This window comes from Camelus dromedarius, chromosome 21 (assembly GCF_036321535.1).
Source record: "Camelus dromedarius isolate mCamDro1 chromosome 21, mCamDro1.pat, whole genome shotgun sequence".
Classification (NCBI taxonomy): Eukaryota; Metazoa; Chordata; class Mammalia; order Artiodactyla; family Camelidae; genus Camelus; species Camelus dromedarius.
Genome location: NC_087456.1, coordinates 18,080,720 through 18,101,029, shown reverse-complemented (window position 1 = coordinate 18,101,029; position 20,310 = coordinate 18,080,720). Strand labels below are relative to the sequence as shown.

Genomic DNA, 20,310 nt, shown 5'->3' with positions numbered 1-20,310 from the left:
CTATTATTATAAAAAAAATCTTTTTCAATTAGCCAGAAATCAGTTTCCTGTGCTCAGTTCAGCAGTGGATTCAAATCAATTGGGTAGATTTCAATTTCTGAAAAAGAAAGAACCCAAGCCCTGGTGTGTATCTTTCCATCTTAAAAAAAAAAAAAAAAGTGATTAAATTCCAGTCCTGGGTATTAGAATTGTAAAAGAAAGAATATAAAAGGGGTATCTAAGTAAAACAGCCCAATTTGATTTAAAATATTCCACATATGCCCACAAAGCTCTTAATATTTAGGCATAAAATTACTGCAAATGAACTGGAGCCACATGTGGCCAGAGAGGCTGACGGTGAAATCAGCCAGAAACTGCTTATTCAGCCTCTTCAAACAAAAATGAATTGTTTTGATGAATGAGAATTCTTTAATGAATTACCATATGACATGCCAATAATTTTTTCAATGTCAGGCAGAGAAAGTTTTCATTTGTCTTTTGTTCCGGCTACAGGCTGCAGCTACTTAAACATAATGGAGGGTCATGGCGGCTGGGACAACACTCCCCATTACGGCTCCCCAGAGGCAGGCTGTGCCTACAGGGAACCCAAGAGAAGAGGGTGGGGTGGGTGTGGCTCTCCTCAAACCTCCAAGTCTCTGCCTGGTTTTTGTTTCCTCTTCACGGTGATGTGTGGCGGCATTTAATGAATCCAACGGGTAACATCTGGATACCAGCAGAGTTGAGTCCAGAGCTCATACAGTCTACCTGTTAGCACAAGTGTTGGGTCATCATGTTTGAAACTCTAGGTGCATAGGTCAGGGACAGTGTATGAAAAACTTGAGGTGTGACAGTGAGAAGAGGGGTGGCTGCTGGAGCCAGAGTTGGAAAGGGGAACAGAAGGGCTCCTGAGGGCCCCAACAAGGCCCCCAACTCAAAGCACCATCACAGCCAAAGGTCTAGAGCCAGGAGGGCAACATGCAACCAAGACGTGAAACCCAGATGCCACACCAGGCACTTCTCAAGGACTCAGGTGAGCCAGAGCTTGGTGTGGGCACACACGGCATTGAGTGGATCCACTGTGTGCATCCTTTCAGGCTTGACCTTTGAAGGCTGCAAACTTAGCCCCTCTTTAATGGGCATCTATGGTCTTTCCTGCCCTGTATCCATTCCTCTCCCCACTCGGAGTCCAACTGGGTTTTGTGGGTCTGGCCACAGCCCTGGCTTTTGAGGTGGTTTGTAACCCAGGCCAATTGGAACAAATGGGACTCAAAGCTAGGACTTTTGTTAGAACTGTTGGGGGAAGGGAAATTTTGCTGGGCATCCTGAGAAGGTAAGACTTGATAAAGCCATAGCTATTGACAGCCATTTGTTACCATGAGCTTCCCTAAAACAAAACTGACCCACAGAAAAGATGGGCAGGAGCTCTTAAGAGACCAGCTGAGCCCCATACCCTAAGTACCTGACGTCAAGCTCCCCTATATGAATCCTGAATTCTCATCTTTCCTCCAGTCATTCTGAACTGGGATTTCATTCCTTTGCAACTAAAAAAGTCCTGACTAATGCTTTATCTTGGAGCTGTGGAGTCCTAACAGTGAATCGGGAAACAGTGCTGGACAAAAAGGGGAAGTTAATAGTGAGTTTGAGAGAAAGAGATGAAAACACATGCCTTAGGTGAAATGCTGCCATCTCAGCGAGCCTGCCTCTCTGTCAGAGGGAGTCTTTATGGTTTACTCCTTTACAAAACGTGCTCTGCTTTCCGTTAGGCTGATCAAATCAGTTTAAGCTCATCAGTCTTAACAAGAGACCCGCCTTGGTTAATGAGAAACAACCACAATGAAACATGACATAGCCATCACTTAGCCATGAATTATTTCCCATTTGTTAGAAACAAGGGAACTATTTAACCAGTTTGGTGTTGTGACTAATAAAATGTACTAATCAGTAGAAATTTAAAACTTATCGCTGTAGGGGCGGGTATAGCTCAGTGGTAGAGCACATGCTCTGCATGCACAAGATAGATAGATAGAGAGACAGACAGGCAGCTAGGAAGATATCTCTGGAGAACTCTAAGACATAGGGGAAGCCTGTTACCTTATAAATTAATTGCAGTGATTGTGAAATTGTCCCATAAACTTTCTGTTCACGAGGGAAATGGTGCTGCTCTTTCTCTCTAGTTGGTTGGGACCTCTGGGCCATTGTGAATGTTGATGTTGATGGATATCAGGGATGAGGCTTCATGGTCATCAGTGAATCTTGCTTTGGAGACAGGAATGTGGCGGGAATGATGATAAAAACAGGATCCAGCTCCCAAAAGGTGGGATGAAGAGCTGGCAAGAAGCAAGGAAAAGGGCAGCCAGGCTGGGCTTAGGGGCCGGCTTTGTCCTGGTACGAACTGGAGAGAAAGCCAGGACCCAAGCAGGAGACAGTTAAGGCCAACCATGACACAGGCTGGGGCTCTTATTAAAAGCTTCTAAAGGAGCACAGTTATGACCACATTGGAGTTCCCCCGAATGGAGATCAGTTTTCAATATCTTACCAAGTTGGGATTCCATGGTTTTGGATTTGGACACAGCAACGCATCTGGGAGCAAGTCACAGCAAGACCAGGGACTAATAGACGCTAAAGGAAAAAGGGACATGCATTAGATTACAAACTTTAGTTGTATTTCCTTGCCCCATCACCCTCTAAAATATATAAATATACACACACAGCTTTTGTGGAGAAAACACTGTCTTAACTAAACCCCAGAAGAAATTCACCCCACGTGTGAGTAAGGATGCAGGCAGAGCAAGTGACACCATGGATAACGTCCAGAATTTTGAAGACAAAACAAGCACTTTTTCAACCACGTTTATTAGAAAGTCTGAACAGACAGCCTTAAGTTGTGACATATCAAAGGCATTCCTTAAGGGGGCTGAGATAATATGATCCTAGAGCTTTTCTTTCTGATTGTCTAATTTCACACAGAAATAGTTCTCGGAGGAATAAATACCAGTTCTCAAAGTGTAGCCTGTGGATGACCTGGAAGGGCTTTTTTACAAAATGTGGCTTCCTGAGTTTTATCCCAAAACTACTGAATCAGAATCTCTGGAAATGGGGCCAAACATGCATTTAAACAAATCCTCCAGTTAATTCTGATGTGCAGTAAATTTGTGCATAACAATGTGCCTACAGACATAAACTTGGTCATTTATCTGCCTCTCAAAGATCAGGTGCCTACAAGTGAATCCTGGCAGCCCCTGGTTTTCATTGATTCTTGAATTAATTTCTAATCACTGTCTTTAGTGCAGAGATTTGGGATTGTTTGTTCGAGTGAGAACCATATGCTTTAAAACCAGACGTGAAGGAGGCAGAGTTGTCATTCTGTTGTGAACGTTTAGGAATAAGACATATATTTTCACCAAGTGAGAAGTTCAACTTCCTGCATGAGCTGGAAACCGCACTGACTCATCGTCAAGTACTTGGACAAGTTCTTGGTCAGCATCTGCAGTGAGCCTTGCAGAAGAGATGGCTGGTGGGCTTACCAGTCTTTCTCAGTCGAGGGCAGTTTCGCCCTCCAGGAGACATCTGGTGACGCCTGCAGGAATATTTGGTTACCATAACTGGAGGAAGGCATCGCAACTAGAGTAAAACAGGCATCAGGTGGGTAGAGGCCAGGGATGCTGCTACCCATCCCACGATGCAAACGACAGCAAAGAATTACAGATCCAGAATGTCTGCACTACTGCTATTGAGAAACCTCCAGGGTGAAGGGTGGTTTGCCCGTAAGGAGTGAACCCATAAAGAGTGGATTGATCCGGTAGATGGACAATACACCTTCCCACACTGGAAAGCCAGGGGTGCGGTGGGACAAGAAAGTGGAGTCAGGCAGCCAGACACTCCCAGAATGATGTTATGAGCTCTTGTTTGCAGGTTCATTTCCCCCACTGAATAACGAACTCTTTTAGGACAGTTTACTTCATCTCCAAATGAATTTTATTCATCATTGGCTAATTGTTCGTTCTTTCAGAAAATATTTATTGTTTGCCCATTTTATGCTAGAGGCTAGAAATTCAACCGCAAATTTGCCCCATAGCCCACGATCTAAAAACTCTTGTTGAATGATTTGCCCATTAAATTTGAGAATTTTTGCTGTGTAAGAATATATGATGAGTCAGGTGCTATAGGGTTGTTGGATTTTATTATGTAGTGACACAGGTGTTTATGGTGTAGAAAATGCAGGTAAATACATACTGATCCAATGAGAGCCTAGAGACAAACAAGCAAAACTGGGAATCCCTATTTTAAGAATCCAGGGAAGTGTCTCAAATCGATGTGCGAGCAGGTACTAGGAGTGAGTCCAGGACCACAGGCGCCTGCTGTTTATCGAGCTCTTACCTTCACCCTCACTCCTCCACCCCCACCCAAGGAAGCATAGCCCCAGGCAGCTTAAAATATGACATCCCGTGTGGCAGATACAGACCTGGTCACAGCTTCTGAGAGACCTTCCCAATGTCTAGGACCATGGGCATGAACACCGGAGGGCGGCATGCATACGAAGGCAGGACAGTGGACACAGCATGAGGATAGAGAGGGCTGGCTGGGGGAAGAGAGGTAGAGTGAGCCCAGCCTTCTGGAAAGACATCTGATTAACTCTCAGGATCAGTTCTCTGCTTTTCCATTCAAGAACCAAACTCCCCAAATTTTAGCGGGGCAATGGCTACCCAGATAAAAGATTTTACTTCCCCCACCTCCCTGGCCACAGATGTGGCCCTATGATCAGATGCTGGCCAATAGGATGTGAGTGAAAATAACATCTACCACCTCAGGGTTACATTATTAAAAGGAAGCTGTTGGCCCTGGGCTGTGGTTTTAGTGTCGGTTTCCCCCCCCCCCCAACCAAATTCACCTGTTGAAGCCCTAAACCTAGGTAATGATACTAGGAGATGGGACCTTTGGGAGGTAATTACGTTTAGATAAGGCCATGAAGGTAGGGCCCCACGGCAGGATTAGGACCTTTATAAGGAGGAAAGAGATCAGAGCTCTGTCCTCTCTCCACCATGTGAGGATGCAGCAGGAAGATGGCCATCCACAAGCCAGGAGGAGAGGACCCTCAGCAGAACCCATCCCCTGGCATCCTGATCTCCGACTTCCAGCCTCCAGCCTGAGAGAAACAACTGTCTGTTGTTTAAGGCACCCAGCCCATGGTGTTTTGTTACAGCAGACCGAGCTGACTGACAAGCACTCTGCTTCCTTTTCCCCTCTTCCTGAGGCCTGGCCTACATATGGTCCTTGGGAACCAGTTTTGATCCTGCAGATGGGGACAGCACCCCGAGGGATGGCAGACAACACGAAAGAAGGGACCTGGGTCTTGGGGTAGCATTGTGGCTCCAGCCAGCACACCAATCCGGATGCCCACCGAGCTCTGACTTTTCTGTAGAAGAGCAATGACTCGTCTATCTGGTTTAGCCCTCTTTCTCATCTATGTGAAAACAGCCAAACCAATATACTAATGAATAAAAAAATTGTTTCAAGCTGTAACTTTTTAATGAAAATGCACACAAATCCCAGGTGACCCGCCCCCTGCTGGCCCTGATACAGAGTGGGCGCTCATCATACCAGAGAAGTCAACAATGGTTTGCAAATCGCGGTGTAGGGACTGGCTGTGTCAGCCAGCCAAAGCATTCTTCACAAACTTGGAAGGGCTCTGACCTCCGTCATTTTCCCCAGATGATCCTGATGTGTGGCTCCTGGCCCACGACGCTGGTCTCAGGTGTGTACGAGCCCCTCTCTGCTTTCTGCCCCTTGTGGCGCAGGCTGCCGGGACATCGCTTCTGCCCTCCTCCTCTGGGTTGGCATCTGCTGGGGTTCTTCCCTCTGGCTCAACATCTTTGGCTCTCCACCTGCTCCTCAGCAAGTCCGCAGCTTCCCCAGGGGTAGGATCACTGCCCCTCCAAATACGAGGCCCCGGTCCCCCCAGCTTCAGCCTGGACAAACTCTCGCCAGAGCAGTCTCCCCTCCAGGAAGAGGACTGGAAAATGGAGGGAAGGTGACAACCAGGGCCCCGGCTGGCCGATGTCTTGCCCTGCAATGGTGAGGGAGAACCGGCCAGCCTCGTTTATAAGCCCCAGAGAGCCAAGGCCAGCTGTTTGGGGCTTGGCAGCCCCCAGAGGGTGGGGGTTTCCTGTGGTGCCAGGGGCACGCCGCAGGCATGCCAGAGGTCCCTGTGCCATCCCTCAGGAAATGCGCTGCCACCCGTGGAATGCCGAACCCTGGAGAGTTCTTGATCACTTCCTTAATTACTCCAGGGTACTTCTTGGAGATGCCCTGGTGAAGATCCCCAGGGAAACCCTCCAAGTCACTGGTCTCCTCAGAATCCCCTGGAGGGTTTGTTACCACCCGGATTGCTGGGACCCCACCCTGGGGTTTCCTAGTCACCAGTTCTGGGGTGGGGCCTGAGAATGTTCGTGTCTGACAAGTTCTAGGTGATGCCAAGGCTGCTGGTCCAGGGACCACACTCAGAACCACTGCTCTCAGTGTCTGATGCCTCGGGCGGAGAAGGCAGCTGTGGAAACTCCTCTATGCAGCTCATGCAGTTTTAGGCTGAGTAATTCTCTACAGGTTAAAAAAAAAAAATCGTGCAAAGGAGCGGGAAGGGAACCCAGAAAGGAGAAGACATCACAGACCACAGAATCCGACAGAACTCTTGGATCTGATTCTGTCCTAGCCTGGCTGTGTGATCAGTATCTGTGAACCTTCGTATTCTTTTCTGTGAAAATGGGGGGTACAGAGGGGAGGGTATAGCTCAGTGGTATAGCACGTGCTTAGCATGTAGGAGGTCCTAGGTTCAATTCCCAGTACCTTCATTAAAATAAATAAATAAACCTAATTTCCTCCCCTCCTCAAAAATAAAAAATAATCATAATAATTAAAAATTAAAAAAATTTTTTTTAAAAAATGGGGATACAATATCCGTTTAATAGGATTGTTGAGACAACTGAATTACTCAGTGTCTAGGAGGCTCATGCCATACGGGCCTCAGGCACACAGCTGGCAACCAGGACAGGGTATTTAAGCCACTCCCATTTCCCACAGTGTTTCCCAGACAGTTTTATGACAGTATTCTGAAAATCCTGAGGCACTAGACCCCAGGTATGGATTGATCCCTTTCTTATTTCTGAGTGTCAAAGTGAGGGGAAGGTTTACCTTCTTAATTTACACTGTAACATTCTCTAGACGTTACTTTCTATTTAATACTTGGTGTGATCAACTCTCCTACTAAACAGAGAGAATTAATTCCATTTGCTCTAAAACTACCTACAAAGGGTATATTTTCTAGGACGATGTGCTTATAACGTCTGTGATTTACACCAGCAGCTTTCTCGCCGGGTGGGAGTTTTAGTGATTCTCTCCAGCAAAAGAGTGAGAGGAAGAGAAGTAAAAGTCTGTAAAGCTGAAGTCTATAAAATTCTAGCCCGATCCTCCCCAATAGTTCCAAGGGACCTGCTGACACTCACCCCACAAAGAAGCCACTGAAGCAAGGGGTTCAGTCCCCTGCTTCTGTTGCGCTCCCAGCTCCTGTCCATAGAAACTCTCGGTAATCAATCACACCTCCTTTAGGATTTATTTTTAGTCTAAATTAATCTTTTTAAATCTCCTTTATTCTTTTACATTCTATCTTTTTTTTTTGCATTCTTTTTTTTAATTGAAGTATAGTCAGTTTACAATGTTGTGTCAATTTCTGGTGTACAACATGTTTCAGTCATACACATACATACATTTATTTGTTTTCATATTCCTTTTCATTATAGGCTATTACAAGGTATTAAATGTAGTTCCCTGTGCTGTACAGTAGGACCTTGTTGTTTATCTATGTTATATATAGTATTTAGTATCTGCAAATCTCAAACTCCCACCCTCATTATCCCCTGGTTACTATAAGTGTGTTCTCTATGTTTGTCTGTTTCTGTTTTGTAAATATATGTCTTTTTTTTTTTTAGATTCCATGTATAAGTGATATCATATGGTATTTTTCTTTCTCTTTCTGGCTTACTTCACTTAGAATGACGATCTTTAGGTCCATCCATGTTGCTGCAAATGGCATCATTTTATTCTTTTTTATGGCTGAGTAGTATTCTAGTGTGTGTGTGTGTGTGTGTGTGTGTGTGTGTGTGTGTATACACATCACATCTTTATTTATTTATCTGTCAATGGACATTTGGGTTGCTTCCATGTCTTGGCTATCTTGGCTATTGTAAATAGTGCTGCTGTGAACATTGTGGTGCATATGTCTTTTCAAATTATATTTTTCTCTGGATATATGCCCAGGAGTCTCCCTTAGTTTTTAAGAGTTGATTGCACAGTGTATGGACTACCAAAATGTTTTGCTTCTGCTTTTTCTTTTCTTGGAAGCCATTTTTTTTACATCTTCAAAAACTTAATAGTGTTTCGTACACACTGGGCTCGATAAATATCATTGTCCGGCTGAATAATCCCTTCTGCCTGCCTTTTCAAAATTTTCCTGTTTATAAGATCTAGAGGAGTCAGAAGAGACAAAAGCAAAAGACACTCCAAAGAGGCAGTGCTTGTTAGCCAACGCTGGTAGACGTGTAGGGGAGGGACTTACTTACAAAGCCAGAGAGGTGGAAGCTAGTGGCTTGGTAACCCTATCAAAGAATTTCAAAACTAAACCATTCAGGTTCTTCTCTTCCCATCATCACTGGGGTGGGGCTCGGTAATTTTATGGCCCTTCTCAATTATTTTACCTGATCTTCCCATACTGGTCATCAACTAGTTTAGCAAACTTTTTTCTCCAGAGCAGGGCCCTGAGCAATGAGTTAGTGCTCTTCAGAGGTGACCAAAGTGGTCAATGAGAGGCACAAGGTGGGAACCCAAGTTGTCTATCAGGGGCAAAACGGAAGCAGAAGTAGAGGGAGGACATAGCTTGACTATAAGCATCATAATTCACAGCCTAACTTCTTCCATTGTTCGCCCTCTCAGTGAATAATAGCACCATCATCCATCTAGTTGATCAAGCCAGAAATCCAGGCATAATTTCTGGCACCTCTCTCTCCCTAAAAATCTCCCCATATTCAATCTAGCATCGTGTCCTACCAATGCAATTTTGCCTCTTAACTATCTCTCATATCTGTCCATTTCCTGTTACTTCTACACCACCCAGTCCAAACCGTTGTCTCTCCTCTGGAAACTGACAGTCTCCCATCTGGCCTGCCTGCAGCCATGCCTGTCCCCTTCCAATCTCTCCTCCATACTGCAGTAGAGTGGCCTTTCAACAAGCCATCTGATGGTGTTACATCTCTTCTTAAAATCATTCAGTGACTCCCACGTGCTTTTAGGATAAAGGCAAAACTTCACCTGGCCCTGGATGGTTTGGTCTCTGCCTACCTTTCCAGTCTTACCATTCACAAAGTGCCTGACAGATACCCTCAATATTTGCTGAGTAGCAAATACACCACATCTAGCCACAGATCAAATAACTAAATCAATTAATGAACAGAGAAATGAATATGCCACCTTCCCCCTAGGACTTTGCAATATAATTTCCCTATCCACCAATGGAATCTTGAAGGGATCTTCATATATGACAACAGACGCAGGGTTCTCATTAAAAGTTAAGTTCTACTGTGTTCCAGTATTCTGAATCTTAATTTGCTTCACTCATCCCACACCTATGTCTTGGCTCCCTTTTCAAAACCCATCCTGGTGACAGTTATATCATCTCATGCATTTATCTTGATACATAATCTTATTTCTCAGGACTTAACCCAGCTGTCTTCTGAATACATTTTAATTCTCTATTATGGCTCCTGTGCCCCTCCAGTGTTGCCTGTCGCTTGGAGCCATCCTTTCCTTCTTCCCACATGGGCAGCTCCGATCTGGTTTGCCCTAGAATCACAGGATAGACCCACACATAGCCAAAGCCCTGAATTTTTTGGATGCCAGGGCCACCAACCCTAGAGAAACTAGTTCAGTGTCTCTTGGAAAGATCCTAGAATCTGCATTTTAACTAGCTTTTTGGATAATTTACTGTGCCGCATCTGGGCTGCAGCAACCCCAGAATTTGCCCAGGAGCCCCTCTGCTGATTCTCTGCTCTCAGCTCCATGTGTGCAGGCCAGGATGCCAACTCTTCTATATCAGGGTCTAAAAGGATAGTCTAAAGAAATAGCCATCCCTCTGATACAGTATTTCTTAAACCATCAAAGTGTTGTTGAACAAAGCTTCATAGATAACATAGCCCAAACTTCAACAAAGGCCAGAATTTTAATAGAACAAGAAGACAGTAGGACTCTTTTTTCAGGCTCTATGCTCAATGTCATGAGATATATGATCAGTTTGTACTTTAAAACTCTGGTTATCACTCACATAAAAGAATGTCTTGTGAAGATTCTTAGCATAGAGGCTGGCACAGTATAGGTGATCAATAAATGTTTTTTGAATGAAGAAATGATTCCAAAGTATAGTCCCCCACCAAAAACCACCCTCTCCAATGATAGAATTAATGGATTGTCTTTGAAATCAGGGCTGGAAATGGCCCAGGCAGATGTCTTTACAAGCATCTTCTCATTTTCTATATTTAGAAGTTGAGACCCAAACACCAGCCAACTGAATCCTTTCTGTCTGAGAGTGGACTTATTGGTTGGACTCAGTATCTGGGCTTCTGCTGAGAAGAAATATTAATCAGATCATTGAGTTTTGAAATGATCTCTTTTTGTATGTAAAAGCTATTAAAGTACACTTAAAATCCAATGGCTTGCACATTTTACTCTGAATGCCCTACCAATCAATTGTTGGAGTAGCCTTGGTTTGAAGTCAAATGAATGTTTCTTTCATATTTGGAAAGACAAGTGATAACATGTTAAGACTGAAAAAATGGCAAAGTAGCATGGGCTGCTGACTCTCTCTCCTGGATCTAATCCTGGATAGAGACATTGTTGAAGATATGGAAAGGCTTAGATGGGAGGGCCATAAAGTGGAACTCAACAAGTAACACAGGAGGAGTGTGGTCCGGAGTTAGAGAAGGCCAGAGCCACTGGATCTCGTCCTTCCTCTTGTTTCCCTTCCCTTCCTTGCATCTGCCTGTGAAGATCATTTCATGCAGCAATATTAACTCTGCACCTAGAAAAGGTGGAACTGGACAGGTAACCCGAGGGCAATGTCAGTGCCCACCAGAATAGGAAACACAGAAGAAAGGCAGGCTGGTTGGCTGGCAGGAGTCCAAGTTCTCCCTGTCACCCAGCCATGACCACCTTTCCTGGGACAGAAGCAATGGGAGATTCCCTGAGGGGCTGATGATGCTAAAGTAGGGAAACAGGGAGTGGCTGAGCAAGCGTGCAATACAAGGGTCTGTTCACCTGAGGAGAAGCCCCATCATCCAAACCTAAGCTACCCTGGAAAACACAAGCAAGGTTTTCTCTCTCCTCCAAGGCAAACATTGGTAGTCAACACAGTTGAGAGCCCTAAAAGAAGACAAACTCATAGAGAAAAATAAGACAACTGTTTCCCAGAAGAAGCAAAAGTAATGGGAAAGACAGAACAAGAATTTAAAATAAGCATAATTAATAACCCCCAACATAAGGGAGGATATTGGACACTTGTGAGAGGAACAAGTGACTATGCAGATAAAGCTATTAAAATATTGCACACAGAAAAATATAATTTTCCAGGTAAAGGATTCAATGGGTAAATTACGTTTCAGAATGGATACAGCTGAAAAGATTTAATGAGCTGGAAGATCAAATCAAAGGACTCTCAAGGAAAGCATCAAGAAAGGAAAGAATCAGAGAAATGTTAAGAGGTATAGAAAACAAAAGTAAACACGTCACTATCTGCATAATAGGGATCTCTAAAGGAGAGAAATAAATACACGAGAAAAAATATTTGAAGAAATAATTTCCAAGAATTAGAGAAAGATAGAATGTTTAGATTGAAAGGTCTCAACCAGTGCTAAACAAGACTAAAAAGGGTGGGGAAAAAACACAGATGCATCCTAGTGAAATGTAAGAATATCAAAGATAAAGAGAACATTCTGAAAGCTTACAGGGAGAACTAGCAGGTCCCCTTAAAAGAAATGGGAACCAGACTGCTACCAGGATTCTAGATAACAGTGAAGAGCTATCTTTAAATTACTGAAGATAAGAAGCTTTGACCCTAAACATTTCTATTCAGCCAATCTTTTATTTAAATATGAGGACAAAATGAAGATATTATGAAACATACTGGGTCTATGGAAAATTTATATCACAGATTTATACCTCTTTGCAAGACTTCTTAAGGGATACACTTGAAGAAGGAAAATTAATCCAGAAAGAAGCAATGACATGAAATTTTTTTTTAAAAAGTACTAATATGTGATATATATAACATGGATGAACCTTGAAAACACGATGCTTAATGAAAGAAGCTAGTCTAAAAGGCCACATATTAAATGATTCCTTTAATATGAAATGTTCCAAAAAAGAAAATCCACAGAGACAGAAAGCAGCTTAGTGATTGGCAGGGGCTGAGGGAGGAGGTGAGGAGTGGTTGCTAAAGGATATGGGGTTTCTATTTTGGGGTGATGAAAATATTTTGGAATAGATAGTGGCAACAGTTGCACAACCTTGTGAATCTACTAAAAGGCACTAAATTGTACACTTTAAAAAGTAATTTTTAAATAAATGAAAAAACAACATTAGGAAAGTTTAAAAAACAAAAAGGAGCAATGATAACGCCTGTCCCGCCACACAGCCCCCCTATGGATGCAGAGGCTGAAACAGCTTCTCCCAAAAGCCAGGCGCTTCATCCGGAGCCCCCACAAAGCAAGAATGAGGGGATTGAAAGCACTTTGATTGAAAGAGCCCTGGCACGTTAGCTAGATTCCTCTACCAACTGTAACAAGGAAGGAGCAGCCCGCCTTTACAAATACACTGATATAGAGGAACCGCTTTGGAACCAGCGGCTGCTCCAGGAGCAGTGGGCGAGCTGTGCACTTTGGATATGATTCCTAGAGAAGCCTCTGCCCAGTAGGACTTGTCCCTCTGCAGCTGAAGGCACATTGGGATCCCTCACCCCCCCCATCACATCCACGGGGAAATTCCATCAAAATCCTACTGAGAGGGTTAGAAGACAAATAGATGGGCATGTGGAGGGGAGGGGACTCAGATAATGCACCGCCTCTGGGGGCCAAGTGGCTGTACTTTATCAGCAACCCAAGCCCTGTGGAAGACCACCCTGTTATACAGGATAGTAATAACTTGTCCCTAGGGCTTGCCCTATGGGATGAATGAGAAAGCATATTTAAGTGGTGTCTGGTACAATGTCATAATCAATAAACAACTGATACAGGGATGAGGAATGACCGTGCCCAGCCCAGTGTCTAACTCACAGCTGTCATTCAGCAAAGGCAGCTCTTAGGGCAGGGAGAAACAGAAGATCCAGGTCTGAAGGAGAAGTGTCAGGAACAGCGAGGAACTTCTGAGGGTTCTCTACAATATCCATTAAAATATCATGTGTAAAATAAATTCATTTGGGGAAATGTCATTATTTAATAAAAGAAGTCCTTGCTGATAAAACATTCATCATAGATTTGTTTTAAAAACTAAATATTTTTCCAAAAAATGAATACAACCCAAAGCACTCTAGATTTAATGAAACGTCTTGATGATAATAAAACTCTTGATCAAGCCCCTCCAAAAAACTAAATATTTTTCTAAATAACATTCCACAAATCACAAATTTATTTACATCCCACTTCCCTAAGCAAATCTATTGCTTTGAATAAGTCTCACCTGTATTAATATTTTAAATATTTTAATAACATTTTAAAAAGGTGAATGAATGCTTACTACTTCACTGTGGAAAATGAGAAAAAATTAGCTTAATTACCATAGGAAGGACTTAGTGTAGACATGAGGAAAAGCAGATTAGGGGCAGCCATGAACACAAAGAAATTCCCAATTAACTTTGTTACGTGAATATCTTCACATAAATCATTAAAGACACCACAAAGACACCTGGTTTCATCGGTTATTTAGGAATCAAGAGTCAATTAATGGAAATTCCTTGATATTGACAATTTTTATATTTTACAAATGCACTTCCAGTCTGGTTTTGGCAAACATGTAGATCTGAAAGGAATCTGGTCATTTCATTGAATTCTATCATTTTCACAAGTGGAGTCTGAGAGCCCAGCAGACTGAGTTGATAAAGGTTGCACAGCCAGTTACCCGTGTGCTCAGGACTGGCATCCGGTTTTCCTGATGCTATTTCAGTGCTCTTTCGGCCACATGATATCATTACCACACTTGTCTTCTCTTTCACTGCTGTTCTCCTAAGTCTTTATTCATTCAGTTACATCCTCTACATTGAATCCAAATTCAGCCCAAATACTTTCCCTTTTCAAGACTTCTTGCTCAGCATCAATGGTCCCCTAATCTCACTGGGTAAGGGCTGTATGTCCTCCAGTATTTCACTTGATGGAATATATCTTCAATATATTTAATAACAATATTCATGATATTTGATTATAGTCATGAGGTGCTGTAGGTGTAAATTATGACTTTCACCATTGAAACCCTAATTTTTAGAAACGGGAAGAGTGGTGTGGGAAAAATGTTCTCACCACTGGTGAAAAATCACGTTTTCACAGGGTTTGCAAACAGGGAAATATTTGTGGTTTTGTCTCATATGTTTTGCTTTTTTTGGCAAAAGCAAAAGGCAGTTTTCTTTGCAATAAAAACGGCCTTTCGTTTTCGCCAATGCTTCACATCCATTTTTGCCAAGCAAAAAGCTGTTTTCCCAGGAGAAAACAGCTCAAGCTGAAATAAAAGTGAAGCACAATTTATAAAATTTCCCTCTTTGAAAACAAAAATCATTCCACTCAATGCAAATGCCACCTAAGGGGCCTTGCACAGAGAAAGATAATGGGAGGATCATGGCTAAAACACACATATAAACAAGCTTTCTAGGAGATACAAAAACAAGTCCAAAGTCATATGGTAGAAGGTTTTTAATCATGCCCAGAATTAACACTGAGAGCCCAGTTTTCACCTCTGTAATCAAAAGTGTGCCTCAAATTTAACTCAACACACTCTTGGTTGTAACCATCTGTGCCATTCACTTGGGATGGCTTCTGTATTAATAACATCTTCCATCTTATTATCATACCATGATCCATTTTGATACTTAGCAAAATCATACAAATTAGGAAGAACAGGCATTGTCTCCTGTTTATATAATTTTCACCAGACATTTAAGGGAGAAGTTGTGCTGTTCAGACGGTCAGCCCCAATGAGGAGACTGAAGCTCACTAGCATTTCTTTGTCACCGTGATAGTGCCAGAACCTGGACTAGAACCTAGGTGTTTTGATTCTTTCTTTGTACTTGAACCCGACACACTTTACAATAAACTCTGATCAGAAGGTCTTAATATGGCCATGGAATTTGTTTTTATTTCTGTTCCATTGTGTTTGCTTTACATTTTCCATAGTGTGTTGACATTTAATACCTTCTGATGTGTCATGGTATATTTGTCAACAGGTAATCTCTGCTGTTAGAAAGACAAATCCCTTAGAAAATTTTGGTTTGGAAAAAATCAGAAATTTCAGGCAGCCATGTCAATTGCAAATAGATGATATAGCAATGGTCACCTTTACTGGCCATTTATTTTTATGAACAGCAATATATAATGAGCTATTCCTTGAGACTTAGCCTTTGGGGAAATTTTTTTATTGAATGTTTTCAAACAAAAGATGTAATTCAATTGCAAAATGATCCTCAAGTTCTTAACTTATTTTAAAAAAGGTTTTTGACTCTAAAATTCCACATTTATCAGAACTATTAATTTATAACTTATAATGTCACATTCAAGCAACCACAAAAGATAAGAATAAATATTTTACATATATTACAACCTACATGTGGACATTCAGGTAAATCTTGCTGGTGTGCCACAGACGTATTTTTACTTTTCCCCTCTATTTATCCTAGCCCTAGACACTTCTTTTGAACAAGAGCTTGAGTTATATCTACTTGAAAGTGTCAGACTTCTCTGATCTTCCATCTTTCCCAATGTCGCTGCACATTATAATCTGTGCTACAAAACTTACTACTATGTCACAGAAATTTATTCTTAAAATGGTAAATTTTATATGTATATTTATCACATCAAAAAATTTGGGGAAAATATGAATTTATTTTAACCAAGGCCATGTTTAAGTCTAAAGAGCTTAAAAATAAGGCATTTTTGTAATTGTTTCCTTAAAAATTTACCACTTAATTGTATTACTTCTTGGATTGTTTCACATGTGTACATTATTTATTATAGCTTCTTAACGAGATTGATTGCAAGCTTCCTGAAAGTTTGAATCATGTCTAAACATTTCTAAGTCCTTCTCAACACTTATAAGAGTGCTGTGACAGAGCAGATAATAAATCAGTAATTACTGATTTATTAAGAAGGATTTAGTTGGACACATCTCAATTTGATGCTTCTCTTAAAGTTTTAATAAATGTTGAGAAGATAGTCCCATGGAAAGTCATAAAATCTCATTTTATCTCAAAACCCTCAAAAATTATTATTTAATCACTTGATTCTGTAACCAAATTACCCTTTATATTTGTAAGGAGGAGATCTCACAGAAGCAGAAATGGAGCATACCCTGTAGTAGTAAACAGCAATTTGCAGTAACTAACTGTAGGGTGTGGTACCTTGGACAGCGCCTTGGCATGTTTTGTGATACAACACTTACTTGAGTGGTATATTTGATTAAGTGAGGCTTCAGAAAGCAAGCAACTAAGAAATGGGCAGGGGTGGAAGCAGCATGACAGACAGCAGAACAGTAACACTCAATTAGTGCATTAGTGCACTTCAGAAGCCCCTCGGGCACCACTCAGAAGCCTTGGGCTTCCTGTCTCCTTGTGCATCTTGAGAGGCTGGGGGCTCCCTAGAGTCTGCATCAGTCAGGTGATGGCAGGACATCTGGAGCATGTCTGCTGATGCCGAGTCGCCCTTCACTGACAAGAGGAGAGCAGACCAGGCCAGCTCCAGCCACACGGCTCTAACATGAGTACACCGCTTGCCCTCCTGCATGCACTGTGGAAAGGCCTTCAGTTCAGCAAGGGCAGGATGGTGCCTGTCACCCTTCCCTCTCCAAAGTGAATGTTAAGAAGCTGACGTTTATCAAAGTGAACAGACACCTGCTGCCAGTAAAGCATACCCTGAATAAAGGCACATAGAAGAGCATCTAGAGAGTTTGTGATGAGAACCAGGGGCTCTTGAGACCGAGTGCCTCCAAATGCAAGCTCTCCCTCACACTGTGCATGACATTTTATTACAACCAGCTATATCCCTGCAAGAAGGGAAGTCTGTGTCCACGATCTTACTTTGCGGAGATAGAGGAAACGAATGCAGGCTTCTTCTTGAGATATATTCTAGAGTCTCAGCCTTTTGTTTCTTCTTTCTCACATACAGCAGTTCATTTATATTCTACTGGGCTTCTGCACATAAAATTCATCTCTGTGTGGGTGGAAGTAGCCCCAACTTACTTCTGTGCTGTTCACAGAGTTATTTTCATTATTGGTACATGATGTGCTATCTCTGTAACTCACTGTACTTAGAGGAACAAGTGTTGGACTCTGAAGGGGTAAAATCCAGTTTAATTGCCTTAACTCTCCTGCTGCCAGCAGGGTAAACATTGCTTTTCATCGCTTCTCATCAAATCTCTCTACCATCAAACGTAGGTCTCTACCTTCAATAATAAAACTGGTGTGAACTTCCAGGACTTAGAATTCAAGTTGTGCTCAATGCTCTCCGTTTCTATCACATATAACAGAAAAAGTAAAACTAATTTGGTGTGTTCCATAGCCCCTGCTGAGAAACTCACTTGGGCATCATGAAAGATCTGAAACTTAATTGCAAAAGTCTACAGGTAAGGATTTGGTCTGGTTTTGGGAGAGACAGCTAGCGTTTATTGAGTGACTTCCATGTGCTAGACATTTTCACAGGTTTTAATTCATTCATTAGGTTCACAATAGCTCTGGAAAGTGAATATTACTAAGCTCCTCTTGTGGATGAGAAAACAGAGGCCTAGAGAGGTTAAATAACTTGCCAGCCGTCATGCAGCTGAAAAGTGGCAGAGCCTGGATTTAAAGTCAGGACTGCCTCTGCCAGGGTCCAAGTCCTTTCCACTCTGCTATGCTGCCTCTCCCGGTTGGTGCAGGCCCTGCCGGACAAGTGCCACATCAAGCATCATTTGGAGTGCAGCAAAGGAGAAAGCCGAGTGGGCCCTGGTCAAAAAGTCATAAATGCTCTCCGTTCTTCCTTACCCATAACGTGGTGGCACTTGCAGAAGGAAGCGGGCCTCCTGCCCATCAAACCCCTTTGGAGGAGGCTGAGTACAGCTGGGTCACTACACATTCTTGCTATCATGTTTCTCAGGCATCATAAGGTACCATTAGCCTTCAGTTAGTCTTTAATGTCTGACTCTGGCTTTCCAGCTTACTGGGATAAGAGGAGATACCTGAGAGGGATGCAAAAAAAAAAAAAAAAAAAAAAAATCCCTCCTCAAAACCAAGACCTCAGATCAGAGAGCTTGAGAGTTCTCAGTCTCCATGGGCCCTGGAGCCAACCTGTCCAAGTTCAAACATGGCTTTGCCGCTTACTAGATGATTAATTTCAGGCAAACTGCTTCCCTTTTCCGTGTCTTGGTCTCCTCATCTATAAAAATGGGAAGAATGACAGTATATATTTCACAGCATTGTGGTGGAGATTTAATAAGTTAGTAAATACACAGCACTTAGATGATACCTGCTGCTTAGAAAGGGTGTTTAGTTATTGTTGCCTCGTAGGCAGATTGTCCCTGTGCACTGTGGCAATGACCCATGGAGAGATTTCCTTGCTTCCCCTAGAACCACAGCATGGCTGATCAGGAGTCCTTACAAGTACCTGGGAAGTTGAGCTTTTGTTTTCTGTTTGATATACCCTTGAAGCAGGCCTGGATACTTTCCTTTGTATCCATGGGTGTATTCCTCATTTCAGGCTTCTGTTATTTGGAAATGGGAAGGGGCAAAGCCACATGCCTTGTGCTGGTAACTCTCTTCAGTTGAGAACAGAACCAATTTCACATCCTTCCCACTGGCCTTTCCCTGGAATCCATCGTGATCATATTCCATTTTATTCAGCCTATTTCATGGGCTGTGGATCTGTTCTATGTTCTACAATATTTTTCGAAGATCCAGAAGAATCACTGAAATGAAAGATCCTGAGATCTTGACCACAAGGACCTTCTGGCCTGTATCCTTTTGTCAGCCTTCCAATTTCCTTTGCATCTACAAGAATTCAACCTATTGATTTGTTGCTTTTCTGATGATGGTACCTTAGTATCCACATACATATTCAGCTGAGCTTGCTGAAGTTGGCAGCATTTATTATGTCCTGATAGTGTGGGGCAGCTGTAGTTAAGAAACATGACTGAGTGTATTCTAAGACAATTATTTTTAATTTCTCTTTCCTCCTCCATTTATACAAGTAGAAATGTTTGGAAAATGTGTAATGAGATGTTTCTGTAAAATCTTATCCAATATTTAAGAATTATTGGCCCATCTTTATGGGCCAAGTATTGTTCTCAGCACTGCTCTCATGCTTTGCTCTCATGGAACATGCATTCTAGGAGAGGAAACAGCCAATAGACAGTCACTAAACAATCAAGACACTGTGGGTAAAGTACTATGGAGTAAAAGGAGGAAGAGGTAGAGGACGAGGAAGGAAAGGGGGCAGGGAGATCCGGGCAATAGGACAGAGGGTAGGTTATAGAAAAGGCGGCAGCACAGGGCTATTTAAGCTAGAGGACGTGGGGAAGTCCTTTAGGAAGCAGTGACATTTGAGACCTAAAAGAAGAGAGAGCCAGCCACTTAAGTGTCAGGGGAATAGTCTTCCAGGGTGAAGGGACAGCAAGTGCAAAGTCCCTGGGGCAGAAAAGAGCATGCTCTTCAAGTCAGAGAAAGCGTTCCAGTGTGGCTGAAGTAGGAGGAGAGTGGTACAGCACACAGCTGGAGGTGTAGAAAGCAACCAGATCAGGCAGGGCCTTGGGGGCCATGGTAAAGAGTTTGCATTTGGTGGTGAAAACATGTCTGGCATGTTAGCGACTTGTACTGCATGCCAGGAACCACACGAAGATCTTTCCTTCCTTTGATCTGGCAAACTCTTCCTCCAACTTTCACAACCATTTGCTACACCAAAATTTTCAACAGTGCTAAAGTAAAGAAGAAAAAGCATAGGAAGGAAGCAAGTTTTAGAGAAACATTGCCAAATCTGGATGGAAAGGGAAAAAAATAAATCTTTACTGAGTGCTCAT

General features: G+C 42.6%; 1 protein-coding gene and 1 long non-coding RNA gene across 2 annotated transcripts in view; both read right to left on the bottom strand.

Moving 5' to 3' along the window:
- Positions 1–398: 398 nt before the first annotated feature.
- LOC135318790 (uncharacterized) lies at positions 399–4,652 on the bottom strand. Its single transcript, XR_010377146.1, has 3 exons — positions 4,442–4,652; positions 2,516–2,598; positions 399–744 (listed from the first exon to the last, which is right to left on the bottom strand). It is a non-coding gene; the product is annotated as an uncharacterized LOC135318790 (long non-coding RNA).
- A 1,142-nt stretch (positions 4,653–5,794) lies between these two features.
- Positions 5,795–20,310, bottom strand: part of LOC105099334 (uncharacterized) — a 109,552-nt gene continuing 95,036 nt past the window's right edge. Inside the window, exon 4 of the mRNA XM_064477238.1 lies at positions 5,795–6,043. Within this exon, the coding sequence (XP_064333308.1) occupies positions 5,941–6,043 (103 nt within the window). The 3' untranslated portion in view covers positions 5,795–5,940. The remainder of the gene's footprint in view (positions 6,044–20,310) is intronic.